Below are 14,148 nucleotides of genomic sequence, written 5' to 3' on the forward strand. Positions count from 1 at the left end.
GAATGGTTTATATAGCTAAGAGCTTTTTCCTTTGTTTCTAAACAATTTCAATGTTTTTCTGGCCGATCCTAATTTTTTGGCTTCAGTTACTATGTTAGGAACTCACAGGAGTGTTATATGCTTTACCTTTCTTTACCAAAAAGAAAGAGGGATGGAAGGGAGGGAGGAAGCAAGTGAGGGAGGAAGGAGGGAAAGAGGGAGAAAGGGAGGGGATTACAGTAGTGTTACTTGTAAGTAGGAAAATTATAGCAGTAGAAAAAGATTAATTTCTTTTTTTGTGTGTGACAGACAGAGAGAGACAACAGAAAGGGGCAGACAGACAGGAAGGAAGAGAGATGAGACATATCAATTCTTTGTTGTGGCTCCTTAGTCTCCTTAGTTGTTCATTGATTGCTTTCTCATATGTGCATTGACCAGGGAGCTGCAGCAGAGCAAGTGATCCTTTGCTTAAGCCAGCGACCTTGGGTTTAAGCCAGCAACCTTTGGCCTCAAGCGACCATGGGGTCATGTCTATGATTTCACGCTCAAGCTAGTGAGCCCGCGCTCAAGCCAGATGAGCTCACGCTAAAGCCAGCGACCTTGGGGTTTGGAACCTAGGTCTTCGGTGTCCCAGTTCGACGCTCTATCTACTGCGCCACCATCTAGTCTGGCAAAAAAGATTAATTTAACTGTTAAATATTTTCAGGCTTTTTATAAATGCAAGACCAATTGGGTAATAGTTACTCAGAATTATTCCTATTCCACAATTATTCCTATAATCCTCTTTAAAAAAATTTTTTTGTTATTACGTTTTTTGTTTGTATATTTATTTTTGATTGATTTTGCTATTTGTTTTTTCCTATAATCCTATTACACAATGTCTTTTAAAAAATTTTTTTCCTATTGATGAAAGAGAGAAGAAGAGGGAGAGAGAGAGACATACACACACACACACACACACACACACACACATCAACTTGTCATTTTATTTAGTTCTGTTTAGTTGTGCACTCATTGATTGCTTCTCATAAGTGCCTTGACCCCGGGATCAAACCTGTGACTTCGGTGTGCCAGTATGACACTCTCTTCACTGTGCCACCTGGCCAGGGTTATACAGTGTCTTGCTATATGTTTATTTTTCTTTATTCTTATTGAATTTGAGATACTGTGTATTGTTTTTCACTGAGTGTATATAATGAAACATAAGAATCTTTTCCTGAAATATAAATATTCCTTTTACAAGTGATAATATGTAACTGGTACCCACATAGTTAAACTAGGACCTAATGGCTGGTTTTGTTCTCTGCTTTTATTTGTATTAAATGTGGATTAAATATATATATATAATTAATTAGAGTAAAATTCCGATTGTCTTAGCATTTCTTCTAATATTGTGACTCTTTTGAATCTTTAGTTCATTACAACAGAATCAGCTTACTTAAGAGAGCTATTAAGGAGTGGGTAGGAGGTAAAGTGAATTAAAGCAATCAGCCTGCCTTGCTTTCTTGTTAATGCATCTGATGAAAATTAAAATTATTTATGTATTATCCACAATATATTTTGCATTCTATATTTTAACAAAAATGATTGATGGGTTTCTATTAAAGTCAAGCCGTGTGAAACCAACTTTATTTTCTTTCTCTGCTCTCCTTCTTTTTTTCTTCTTTATTTTCTCTGCCTTATTTCTCCTTTACGCCAGACCCTGGCAGCCACTAGTCTACTTTCTGTCTCTATGGATTTATCTGTTCTGTCATTTCTTATAAATGGTATCATATACTATGTGGCATTTTCACTTACCCTGATGTCTTCAAGATTTATCCATGTTGTAGCATGAATCAGTACTTCATTCTTTTTATGGCTAAATAATACTCTGTTGTATATATGTATACCATATTTTACCTACCCAGTTATCAGTTAATGGACATACGAGTTGTTTTCACTTTTTGTTAAAACTACTAGTTTGTATATGTGCACAAGTTTTTTTCTGAACATGTTTTTAGTCTCTTAGATATATACGTAGGAATGGAATTGCTGGATCTTAAGATAACTATGTTTAACCTTTGAAAACTGCCCAAGTGTTTTCCAAATTACAATGTGGCTGTACCATTTTGCATTCTTACTCTTAGTGGCTTTTAAAATTCTATATCTTCATTTGTTAAAAGAAAGGGTACACTTGAGGTTCTGTAGGGAGGGAAGTATGGGGTAGAATGAATAGAGGGTGTTAAACCCAAACATTTTTTCCTATCTAGTTCTAAGTATTGCATGTAGCTTTTTCCCCTAGCAGTTTTAGGGAAACAAACTAGAATAATTAGTAAAAATTCAGACAAGTCACTGAGAGCTTTCACCACCATTTTTATCTTGATGTTTTGACAATTCTGTTTTATTTCCTATAGAAAAGCTTGCAGAGGCTCAGCGCAGGTTTGCTACACTTCAGAATGAGCTTCAGTCATCACTGGATGCACAGAAAGAAAGCACTGGTGTTACTACGCTGAGACAGCGCAGAAAGCCAGTCTTCCACCTATCCCATGAGGAACGTGTCCAACATAGAAACATTAAAGACCTTAAACTGGCCTTCAGCGAGTTCTACCTCAGTCTTATCCTGCTGCAGAACTATCAGGTACTTAGATTCTTACCCTGGAGAATGGAACCTTTAAATAATTCAGAAATTATAATAAATTGGATTACCTTGAGCTGTATCAGTGGGCCCGTCCAAAACAGGAAATCCTTAGCATGCCATTATTCTTTATTTCTTATTGGGCTTTCTGATGTTCTTACTGGCTAAAAACCATGTTATTAGAAGTAGTAAAATAGTGTTAATAAGACTTCTGTTTTTGAAGATTAGTTTTCTAAAACTGTTTTGTACAATATTCAGAAGTAGCCCTTGACTCAAGAACTAATACTTTGCTTCCTATATTCAGAGGCATCTCTGACCATGATGAGTAGAAATTAGGAATAATATATGTATACCTGACCACTATTTGCTATATAAGAGTTTCTCTATTTTTGCAAACCTGTAGTGAAATTTCTATAAATTCAGTTGGACAGTTAACTTTCCTACAGCTAACCCTGACAATATAAAAAGATAACTGACCTTTTAACTTGCCACCAAGAATTCTTTCAGTTTTTTTATCTACAAGCAGCAATATAACTAATCTTGCAAGAAGGAAATTTAGTCACAGCAAATGTGTATACAGATTGTTATATCACATAATATATTTTTTAATTAAAAAAATTTATTGGTTAGCCTGACCAGGCAGTGGCGCAGTGGATAGAGCGACAGACTGGGATGCAGAGGACCCAGGTTCGAGACCCCGAGGTTGCCAGCTTGAGCGCAGGCTCATCTGTTTTGAGCAAAAAGCTCACCAGCTTGGACCCAAGGTTGCTGGCTTGAGCAAGGGGTCACTCGGTCTGCTGAAGGCCCGCAGTCAAGGCACACATGAGAAAGCAATCAATGAACAACTAAGGTGTCGCAACGAGAAACTGATGATTGATGCTTTTCATCTCTCTTCGTTCCTGTCTGTCCCTATCTATCCCTCTCTCTGACTCTCTCTCTCTGTCCCTGTAAAAAAAAAAAAAAAAATTTATTGGTTTTAATAAGAGAAGGAGAAAGAGAGAGAGAGTGAGACAGGAACACTGATCTGTTCCTGTATGTGCCCTGACCGGGGATCAAACTAGCGACCTCTGTGCTCCAGCCAGGACTTCACTTAATGTTTTAAAAATCCAATATGAAAAGTTGAACTACTTTGTATGTGAAAATTTGGAAATACAAGGCATTTATTCTTTTGTAATTGTTTATAAATTTGTTTCTATAGTTAAATCTATAAAGAATTTATTGAAAAACAAATGACTCAATAATAAACATCTCAATTACATAAAAGCATCTCTTTAATCTTTAGAGAGACCTTGTGCACTATTTTTTTTCCATTTAATTCTTGTGATTATTACAGGATCAATTACTATATAAAAACTAAAGGTTATACAAGAAAAGTATTACCTTAGGTAAATACTGGGATTTTAAAATAAAAAATCAATGTAACTCTCACATATGCAGTGGTTTAAGTTGTTAATGCATGTAGTTACTTCTGTTTTTCCCTTTTATAATTCTGCTTTCTTCTTTGGTGGCTTAATAGTTTATTGCTGAAAGAACCACCCAGTTGGAAAATAATTTTAGAAGAATAGAAAAATAATTACATAAGATATATGATAGAAAATTCTTTCCTTTGAAATTTATCCATAGGCTTTATAATTTATTTATAAAAAGAAAATAATATTTCTTTCTTATAAAACATTAACATTTCATATTTCATTAATTATGCTTATGTATTACATGGAAATGCCTTTGTTCAATTTTTTAATTTTCCCAGCAGTTTTGTTTTGGGTCATTATTAAAAGCTCCTTGGGAAAACAAAAATAATTGTAAATTGTAAAAGTTTTGCTCTATCCTCTATTCTTTGAGGATGTTTATTCTGTAAGAATACATTTATTTTGTGAATGATGAGAAGAAAAGGCCAATGGAGAAAGCAGTCTCCAGGTCATGGAATATGCAGCCCAAGGATAACTTAAGATGATTCATTCAAGTATGAGAAAAAAATTGTAAGCAAGCAAGCAAAGCCTAGTTTGGAGTGAGTGCTCATGTATTTTACTAATGGGGATGTGTGATCAGCAAATTGGGAGACCTCTGGTTTAAAGAATCTTGGAAATCCACAGTTTCCTGCTTTTTTTGTGTGTTGATCAAACAACGGAATTTGAGAATGTAGAAAAGTAGGATTTTGATATTGTAGCAGTGGAAAAAATATACTAGCTCCTATCCATTATCAGCAAAACCCTGTAAGTATGATCATTCCTTTTTACTGACTCTTCTTTGCAATCTCATCTCCAAACTGAGAATGGATGGACTCAAAATGAAAGTTAGAGAAATAGGTGATGTTCTATTGTCCGTGCTGGTTTGTACATGCTTGCATAGTAACAGGGCTGAAATGCATACCTATACCAGACCTTCAAAAACCAGATAACTTATAAATGTATTCAGTGTGTGATAAATCCAAAACATTTTCTGAAAATATTTTTTTGATCAAAGAATCAAAATAATGTAAATTTGCTATTTTGAGAACAATTGTTCATAGGAAAATGGAAATAAAAATATTTTGAGTTTAGGACTTCCATTAATTTACTTGAAATAGAAATAATAGTGTCCATACTTAGGGTTTCTTTCTATTACTGATGATGATATACTACCTCGAAATAAAGAAATAAAATAAGAATGAAGATTCTTATCCTTTCAGTAATTGCTTTTATGAAAGCATTGCCATTTCCCTTGGTACTCAGTCTTCAGTCAGCTCTCTCTACACAGAACGCTTATTATTTTTCATATTCTTTTATGATAGTGGAAATTATAGTAGTGTTTCTCATTTCTTTCTGTAGAATCTGAATTTTACAGGGTTTCGAAAAATTCTTAAAAAGCATGACAAGATCCTGGAAACATCTCGTGGAGCAGATTGGCGAGTAGCTCATGTAGAAGTGGCCCCATTTTATACATGCAAGAAAATCAACCAGCTCATCTCTGAAACTGAGGTACAGTAATCTCACTTGTATACCACATATTTCAATAATTTACATATCTCATTTTTAATGAAATAATTCTTTATTTTTGTTCTTTATAATTGATTACTAACTTTAAGCACGTACACGCGCGCACACACACGCACACACGTGTATATATATTGTGATTTTTTTCTTTTGCATAATCAGTACTCATTCACCAAGAGGTTATTAGAGTACCAAATATATAAATGGTTTGGAATTATTTATGCATTACTCATTTAGTATAATGTGTCAGAATTTAATCATATGTCTTTCTAGGCTGTAGTGACCAATGAACTTGAAGATGGTGACAGACAAAAAGCTATGAAGCGTTTACGTGTGCCCCCTTTGGGAGCTGCTCAGGTTAGTATTTGTTTCCAGTTGTTTGCTTGGTTGGTGTTGTCAATTGATTAATCAATGCAATCTGTTTAGCTGATAAAATATACTGATTTCGCCTGACTTGTGGTGGCACAGTGGATAAAGCGTCAACCTGGAAACGCTGAGGTTGCCGGTTCAAAACCCCGGGCTTGTCTGGTCAAGGCACATATGGGAGTTGATGCTTCCTGCTCCTCCCTCCTTCTCTGTCTCTCTTCCCTCTCTATAATGAATAAATAAAATCTTAAAAAAAAATACTAATTTCATTACTTTAAAAAATATTTGTCAAAGTTTTTAGGTAGTTAATACTATTTGTATAAAAAAATCAGATGCCAGATCTCACTTCATAATGAATTGTAATGTCTTCTTCTTACCCTGTATTTCTCTTTTTATCTTTATTTACATGCTAACTTTGAGGTCTCGCCAAATAGTTAAGATGAGATGTGTATTTGACGATAGGAGGTGTCAGATGTGCTAGGTTACAACATAGCTTTATCCAAAATACAATAGTTATACCCAAAAAAGTGTTATTAAATGATACTTGTTATACCCCCCCCAAAAAATTAAGTGATAACTTCTGTGCCATAAAACAAGTCTTAATAAACTAAAAATGATATAAATCATTGAAAGTATTTTCCTGACCACAGTGGAATGGAAATCAATAACAGAAAGAGCTTATCTCATCATAATAAAAGTCATTTATGAAAAACTTACAATTAATATCATACTTAATAGTGAAACACTGAATGCTTTCTCCCTAAGAACAAAAAGAGATATTTACTTTTCTTCAATATTGTACTGGAGATTATAGCCAGTGCAGTAATATAGGAAAGGAAATATGAGGCATTCGAATTTGAGAGAAAGAAGTAAAAGTGGAGGGATTTTTTGCCAATGACATGATGACCTAGAAAAATCTAGTGAATTTATAGACTAGCTACTAGAACTAGTGAGTCACTGAATACAAGAGCAATATATAAAAATCAGTTATATTTCTATATACCATTGTTACAATTGGAGATCAAAACTTTAAAAAATAATACTATTTATAATTAAAATTTGAACTATTTAGGGGATAAGTATGATGAAGGATGGTCAAACTTCAAAATTGCACTTAAATCTCCTATAAGAAAATCAGTATATATATAATTTAATGCCTAAAATTATAATCTTGTTTATTTAGTGACTCAGATTTCTGTAAAAGAATGAATATAACTGGCAACTCTATTCTAGTATTATAGAACAATGAGGGATGATTCTGTGGTTCAAATTTATAAAAATATTGATCACAAAATATTTTTGTTTTCATGGTAGAACTTTGAGACATATATACTGAATGATAGTATATACTAAATATACTCAATATTTTGCCCTACACCCAAAATTCTGTTTTTCTGTTCTCAGCCTGCACCAGCATGGACTACTTTTAGAGTTGGCCTATTTTGTGGAATATTCATTGTACTGAATGTTACCCTTGTGCTTGCCGGTAAGTAGTTTAAAATTTGAAGTTAAATTATTTTTAAAAATATGTCTATGTCATATTCTATCGTTCTGTCAAAGCTACCACCAGACTATCAAAGCTACTGAAAGAGAAATCTGTTTGGGCTAAGTTTTTTTCTTATAAGTGTGGGGGGCGGGTTAGGGTAAGTAATTTTGGTTTGGTTTTTCCCTTTGGGTATATTATCTTTTAAAACATTGCTGGTTGTTGTCTGACCAGACAGTGGCGCAGTGGATGGGGCGGAGGACCCAGGTTTGAGACCCTGAGGTTGCCAGCTTGAGTACGGGCTCATCTGGTTTGGGCAAAGCTCACCAGCTCGGACCCAGGGTCGCTGGCTTGAGTGGGGGGTTACTCGGTCTGCTGGGGGCCCTCGATCAGGACGCATGTGGAAGGGTGGTCGATGAACAGCTGGGGTGTCGCAGCGAGGGACTGATGATTGATGCTTCTCATCTCTTTCTGTTCCTGTCTGTAAGTCTCTGTCTATCCCTCTCTCCTGACCCTCTCTCTGTCTCTGTAAAAAAAAACCCACAAAAAAACACAAAAAAACATTGCTGGTTGTTGATTCCTTATTCTCCATCATTCCCCAGTGTTTATGTACAGTATTACAGATCATGTACTGATTTATTTACTTTGCTTTTTGGAGACTCTTTCACATCTTTTTCAGAACTTATTTAAGAAGTTTGGTTATATTATTTCTTATTCTATGGGAGTTAAAAATTAGAAGGAGTTAGGAGGAATTGCTAGATACAAGTGCACTCCCCACATCAAGAAATGATATAACAGCAAGGGAGACACAATCTTACTAAACCTCCTTTGATATTGTGGATCACTCCTTCATGAAACTATTTCTTAAATTGGTTTTGCTGGAAAACCCCACCCTTTTGGTTTTCTTGTTATACTTTGCTGACCGTTCTTTTCTAGTCTCCTTTGCTAACTGTTTTTTTTCTAAGTGACATCTAAATATTGAGGAATACTACTCGGCTCAATCCTCAAGTCTCTTTTTCTGTGTACATGTCTTTCCTACCTAGGCAATCTTATTCAAACCTATGGCTGTAAATATGTCTACATACTCATGACTCCTGAGTATAAATACTGTTTCCTGTCAATGCCTTCTTTAAAAAAAAAAGTTTTCTATCAATTTCCTATTCAAAATCAAGTAATAGCTTCTCTTACAATATAATTGAAACTTCTTCCTACGGCCTATAAGACCCTACAGGATCTTGCCCATGAGCCTTCTAACTTTACCTTCTGTCAATCTCCTCATACTCACTTTCATCTGTTTTCAACTCCACTTCTGTTGTTACTATTCATTGAACACCCCAAGGTCATTCCCATCTACAGGTCCTTGCAGGTGTCTGAAAGGCTCTTCCCCAAGATGTCTGTGCTTTCTCCCTCTCTTTTTTCATATAGTATCTATTCAAGTGCCACTTCCTCAGTAAGGCCTTTCCTGATCACCCTACCTTAAAATAGCTTGTTCTGTTCCTTTAGCCTACATTAATTTTCTTCAGAGCACTTGTAATTACATGGCATACTATTTTATTTTTGTTTCTCAATACTGTTTTCCCAATGTAAGTTCCTTGATGTGTGGCCATTTGTCCTGTTCACCATTGTATCTCTAGTACAGTACCTAGAACACTGCCTGGGACATAGTAGGAGTTAAAAAAATATTGGTGAAAGTTTGAATGGATGGCAGAGAAAGGACCAAGATGAAATGAAATAATGCACACACACAGACGCACACACACACTCAGGAAAAAGACTGACACATCTCGAAGGTTCTTGCATTTGAAGACTTTTACTTTAAGGGCAAATAATTTTAGCATACCTCAAGAATCTGTGTATTTACCCTTGTAATGATAACTGTGAGTCATGAGTAAAGGGTTAAATTCTACTCAGTGAAACCTGCAAACATAGATAACTTAGAAATAGATGTTATTGTATAAATCACCATTATATTCTGTTTTGGACTTTTAGTAATGATAGTGCAGAAACTGTATTTTTTCATTTTTGTATTTCAAGTTTCTAACAGTGCCAGAGATATAGCAGATGTTTAAGAAATAATTTTACTGAAAATATTATTCCACATAAACATTCTTCTTAATTAAGATTGTGAATTGCACATTATAAAATTTAAATCCAAGTTGTAATTGCTTTTAGAGAGTATGTAAACTTTACTTATTAATGTGTTTTCATTTGTATTTTTAGACGTATCCTTCAATCACTAAAAATTAATAATTATCTGCATAAGCTCATGATTTAATACTAGTATAATTTATGGTATGTATGTATGTATGTATTTATTTACTTATTTATTTTAAGGGGAGGGGAGGAAAGATAGTGAGGCAGACTCCTGCATGCCCTCTGATCGGGATCCACCCAGCAACCCTGTCTGTGGCCTATGCTCCAATCAACTGAGTTAATTTTAGTGCCTGAGGCTGATGTGTTCAGACCAACTGAGCTATCCTCAGTGCCTGGGGCCATGCTAAAACCAATGGAGCCACTGGCTGCGGGAGGGGAAGAGGCTAGAGAAAAGGGGATAAGGGGGGACAGAGAGAGAAACAGATGGTTGCTTCTGTGTGCCCTCACCAGGAATCGGACTGTGATGTCCATAAGCTGGGCCATCGCTCTATCCACTGAGCCACCAACCATGGCCTATGGTCATATTTTAATCTAGTTCTATTTTTTCAGATGAATGCAGTCTTTTTATATAGAATGTGTGGAAATATAAAAAAAGAACCTAGCCCTAGATGACCAAGCTAGTTATTATGGAAACAACAGTTACTGGTCTTCTAAAGGCCTTGCTTGTTGGGTTTAAGTCCCAGCTCCACTGTTTGTTAATTGTTTTGGCTTTAAGGACAGGATGTCACTTAACTTCTCTGAAACAGTTTCTTCATTTGTTAAATGAGCTTACTAACTTAAATTACAGGTTGTTTCAGAATTTATTCATTCAGTAAACAAATTTTATGTATCTCACAGTTTTGCTTGATACCCATGAGTCTTAGGATAGATAAAAGAATCCTTTTTCTATGAAGCTTATCATTATGCTAGGGAGATTAGGACATACATTAAAACAATAATAATACACAGCAAGCTAGAACTGTCAAGTGTTCTAAACAGTCAAGGAAATAAGTGATTATTTTTAAATGAGAACATCAGGGAAGACTTTGTGGAAGAAATGACATTTATACTGGATGTTGAAGGAATGAAAGACATTGTAATAGAAGGAGGCAGATGAGCAGAGATTTTAATTTTAGTTGGCCACAGTAGGGGACGGGGCATAGGAGGAGGGAGTGGGTTATGAAGGAGAGAAGTGATATATTCACCTAGGGTCCTGGTCAGCAAACTGGCTTGCGGCCCACATGTAGCTCTTTGGCCCCTTGACTGTGGCTCTTTCACAAAATCCCACATGCGGGCACTACCTCAATAAGGAATGTACCTATCTATATAGTTTACATTTAAAAAATTTGGCTCTCAAAAGAAATTTCAATTGTTGTACTGTTGATATTTGGCTCTGTTGACTAATGAGTTTGCCGACCACTGACCTAGGGTAAAGGAGAGTATTATTAGATTATAAGAATGAAAATATAGCTTGAGATCAATTCTTAGAGTTCAGGTAAGAAGTGTAAGTAAAACACATTTCTTGGTTGGAAGGAACACATCAATATATATGGTGTATTTGCTGAAAGTTGTTCTTTCTGTAGGGAAAACCATAGCCATTTGTATGGGGAATTTTTCTTTTATTTCCAAGATGAACATGGTGGACTTATCATCATCATTAAATAAGACATAAGAATAAATAAACTTCATTCTTTTTATGTACATGAATCACTAAAGGCTTTTAAAATGCAGGGACAAGTTGAAGTTTTGTCTTCTTTCATAAATACAGATTAAGTTTCTCACCTCAGAGCCCTTCTTTGTTTGATCTTTGTGTTTGTATGAGGAGAGGCAGGGTAGAAATAGTTAAAACCAGCTGTCTATCCTTATTTATCTCCCAGCGGGTGCTTAAAGGATAACAGTGTTGAGAGAGAAACACAGCAGTAGTATGCATGTACAAGCACGATTCTTTTTTCATACATTCACATCAAAAAACAGTGTGCATAATTGCTGCAGTTTCTCAAAGGGACACGACCTCATATTTAGTAATCTGTCGGAAATCTACATAATTCATATATTTACTTTCATGAAGATGAAAAATTACCTGTTTAGATTTTTTAAACTTCTCTTATAGAATCCTAATAACCTTAAGTTGATATAGTAACAGTATACTTGTTCCTTTGCAGTCTATTCTTCACATAACAGCTAGAGTAGCCCTTTGAAATTATTAATCTGGTCATGTCACTTCTGTGCAAAAAAACCTTCCATTGGCTTCATACATCAGAGTAAAAGCATAAGTTTTGACAAAGTACTACAAAGTCTTACCTGATCTGTCCCTGGGTATCTTTATGTCACTTTACCTCTCTTTTATCCTAATTATAGTGGCCTTGGCCTTCCCCTTTTCCTGGAGCACACCAGGCTTTTACTTTTCCCCTTACTTGGAGCTTTTTTCAGATATTCATGATTCATTCTCTGTTTCCTTAAGGAAATGCAAATGATCTATGAATGTCATATCCTGAGAGGTCTTGACTACCCTACCTACAATAACACTTAACATCATTCATCATTCTTTATATTCTCACCATACATTTTCTTTCTTCAGAAATTTATCACTATCTGACATTATACAGAATAGAAGTTTCCTGAGACTGGTATTTTTATCTGTTATTCATTACCGAATCCCTAGCTCTTAGATTGGTGTCATGTATAGTAAGGCCCTAATAAATATTTGTCAAATTAATGAAAAAAATTAAGTTTCCTCAGGTGAAAGGAAAAAGAAACTGATATATACTAAATACTCATAGTCGGCCAAACATTGTTTTAATCATATATTATATATACACACACACACACATACACACATATATATTTTTTTGGTGACAGAGACAGAGAGAGGGGCAGACAGACAGGAAGGGAGAGATGAGAAGCATCAATTCTTCGTTGCGGCACCTTAGTTGTTCATTGATTGATTTCTTATATGTGCCTTGATGGGGGGGCAATAGCAGAGCAAGTGACCCCTTGCTCAAGCCAGCAACCTTGGGCTCAAACCAGCAACCTTGGGCTCAAGCCAGCAACCATGAGATCATGTCTATGATCCTGTTCTCAACCCAGATGAGCCCGTGCTCAAGCTGGCGACCTTGGGGTTTTGAACCTGAGTCCTCTGCATCTCAGTCCGATGCTCTATCCACTGTGCCACCGCCTGGTCAGGCTGTTTTAGTCATTTAATATATGTTGTTCACATTTAGTCGTCTTAACAAACTTTTGAGAATAAATATTATTCCTTGTTATTGACCCACAGTATCCCTACATATTGACCAACAAGGAAACTGAGACTTAGAAAAATTAAATAATTTGCCCTATTATAGCTATGACTTGAAATCTGGTTTTTCGTATCTGACTCCAAAGTAAAGGCTTTCTTTAACCTATATTTTTTAATTATTAAATGTACTGTATACTATAGAGAATACAAAGTTTAATAATAAATGATTATTTAAATTAAGTAAGTGTATAAAGCAACATCATGGCATGCCAAGGCTGCAGGTTGGATCCCTTTTCAGGATACATAGGAGAAGCAATCAGTAAGTACCTAATAACTAAATGGAGCAACTAACTGTAATAACAAGTTGATACTTCTCTTTCTCTTTCCCTCATTCTCTCCCTTCTTCTCCCAAATCAATGGAAAAAAAAATAATAAATGTATAAGGTAGTCCATATAAGAATCAAATGAATGGTACTGATACAATTATTTGGGAAAATTGAGAAATTGTTAGCCAAATTGAAATGTTTGGCACATGGTAGGCTCAAAATGAAACATTGATTCGATGAATTTATGAACAAATGAGGGTTGGGCTCTTAAATAATAAGTAGATTTTGAATTGTTGGAAAGAAGGAGCAAGGCCATTTTACATACAGGGGACAACATAAGCAAATGTGAAACAAAAACTTGTTAAAAGGATAATAAAACTCATCAGGGTAAAAATGAAAATGTTTAGGGGTACTGTGAGATAAGTTTGGGAAAAGTGAGTTGGAGAGCAGACTGTAGAGAACTTGAATTGGGAGACTCAAGTGTTTGATGTTTATAGAGAGCTAAAGAATAATAGTGATACTGAACATTTGGGCATATGGGCAATAGAATGTAGTGGTTAAGAGTGTTGACTTTGAAGCACACTGAGTTAAAATCCTGGCTTTGTCCTATACTAGCTTATTAACCTATCTGTACTCCAGTTTCCTCATTGATCAAATGGTAGTAATAGGTTTTTTGGTCCTTTTTTTGTCTTTTTTTTTTTTTAATTTGTAATAATAGTTTTTAACTCACAGAGCCATTGTGAGGATTAAATGAATTATTTTATGTAAAGATGCAGAGAACAACACTTACCACATCATAAACATTTTATAAGTGTTAACTGTTGTCGTTTATATTACTTTTTAATTTGTACATTGCCATTATGTGTACTATTTCCTTTAATTTTCACAGCAATTCTGTTGGGTAAATATTAGTATATCTAGTTTAATGATGGACAAAACAAAGCTGAAGATGAGTTATGCCAGTAATTCTTAGCTTGACAGAACTGATGTTATGATTCTAAACTATTTTACCTTGATTCCCAGTACTCTAAGAAAGCAGG

The 14,148-nt window shown here is 35.1% G+C and overlaps 1 protein-coding gene across 1 annotated transcript in view; it reads left to right on the top strand.

Moving 5' to 3' along the window:
• XPR1 (xenotropic and polytropic retrovirus receptor 1) overlaps positions 1-14,148 on the top strand; it is a 142,165-nt gene that overhangs the window by 84,025 nt on the left and 43,992 nt on the right. Inside the window, exons 4-7 of the mRNA XM_066361679.1 lie at positions 2,373-2,596; positions 5,401-5,550; positions 5,839-5,922; positions 7,336-7,417. Of these exons, the coding sequence (XP_066217776.1) occupies positions 2,373-2,596; positions 5,401-5,550; positions 5,839-5,922; positions 7,336-7,417 (540 nt within the window). The remainder of the gene's footprint in view (positions 1-2,372; positions 2,597-5,400; positions 5,551-5,838; positions 5,923-7,335; positions 7,418-14,148) is intronic.

This window comes from Saccopteryx leptura, chromosome 2 (genome assembly GCF_036850995.1).
Source record: "Saccopteryx leptura isolate mSacLep1 chromosome 2, mSacLep1_pri_phased_curated, whole genome shotgun sequence".
Taxonomy (NCBI): domain Eukaryota; kingdom Metazoa; phylum Chordata; class Mammalia; order Chiroptera; family Emballonuridae; genus Saccopteryx; species Saccopteryx leptura.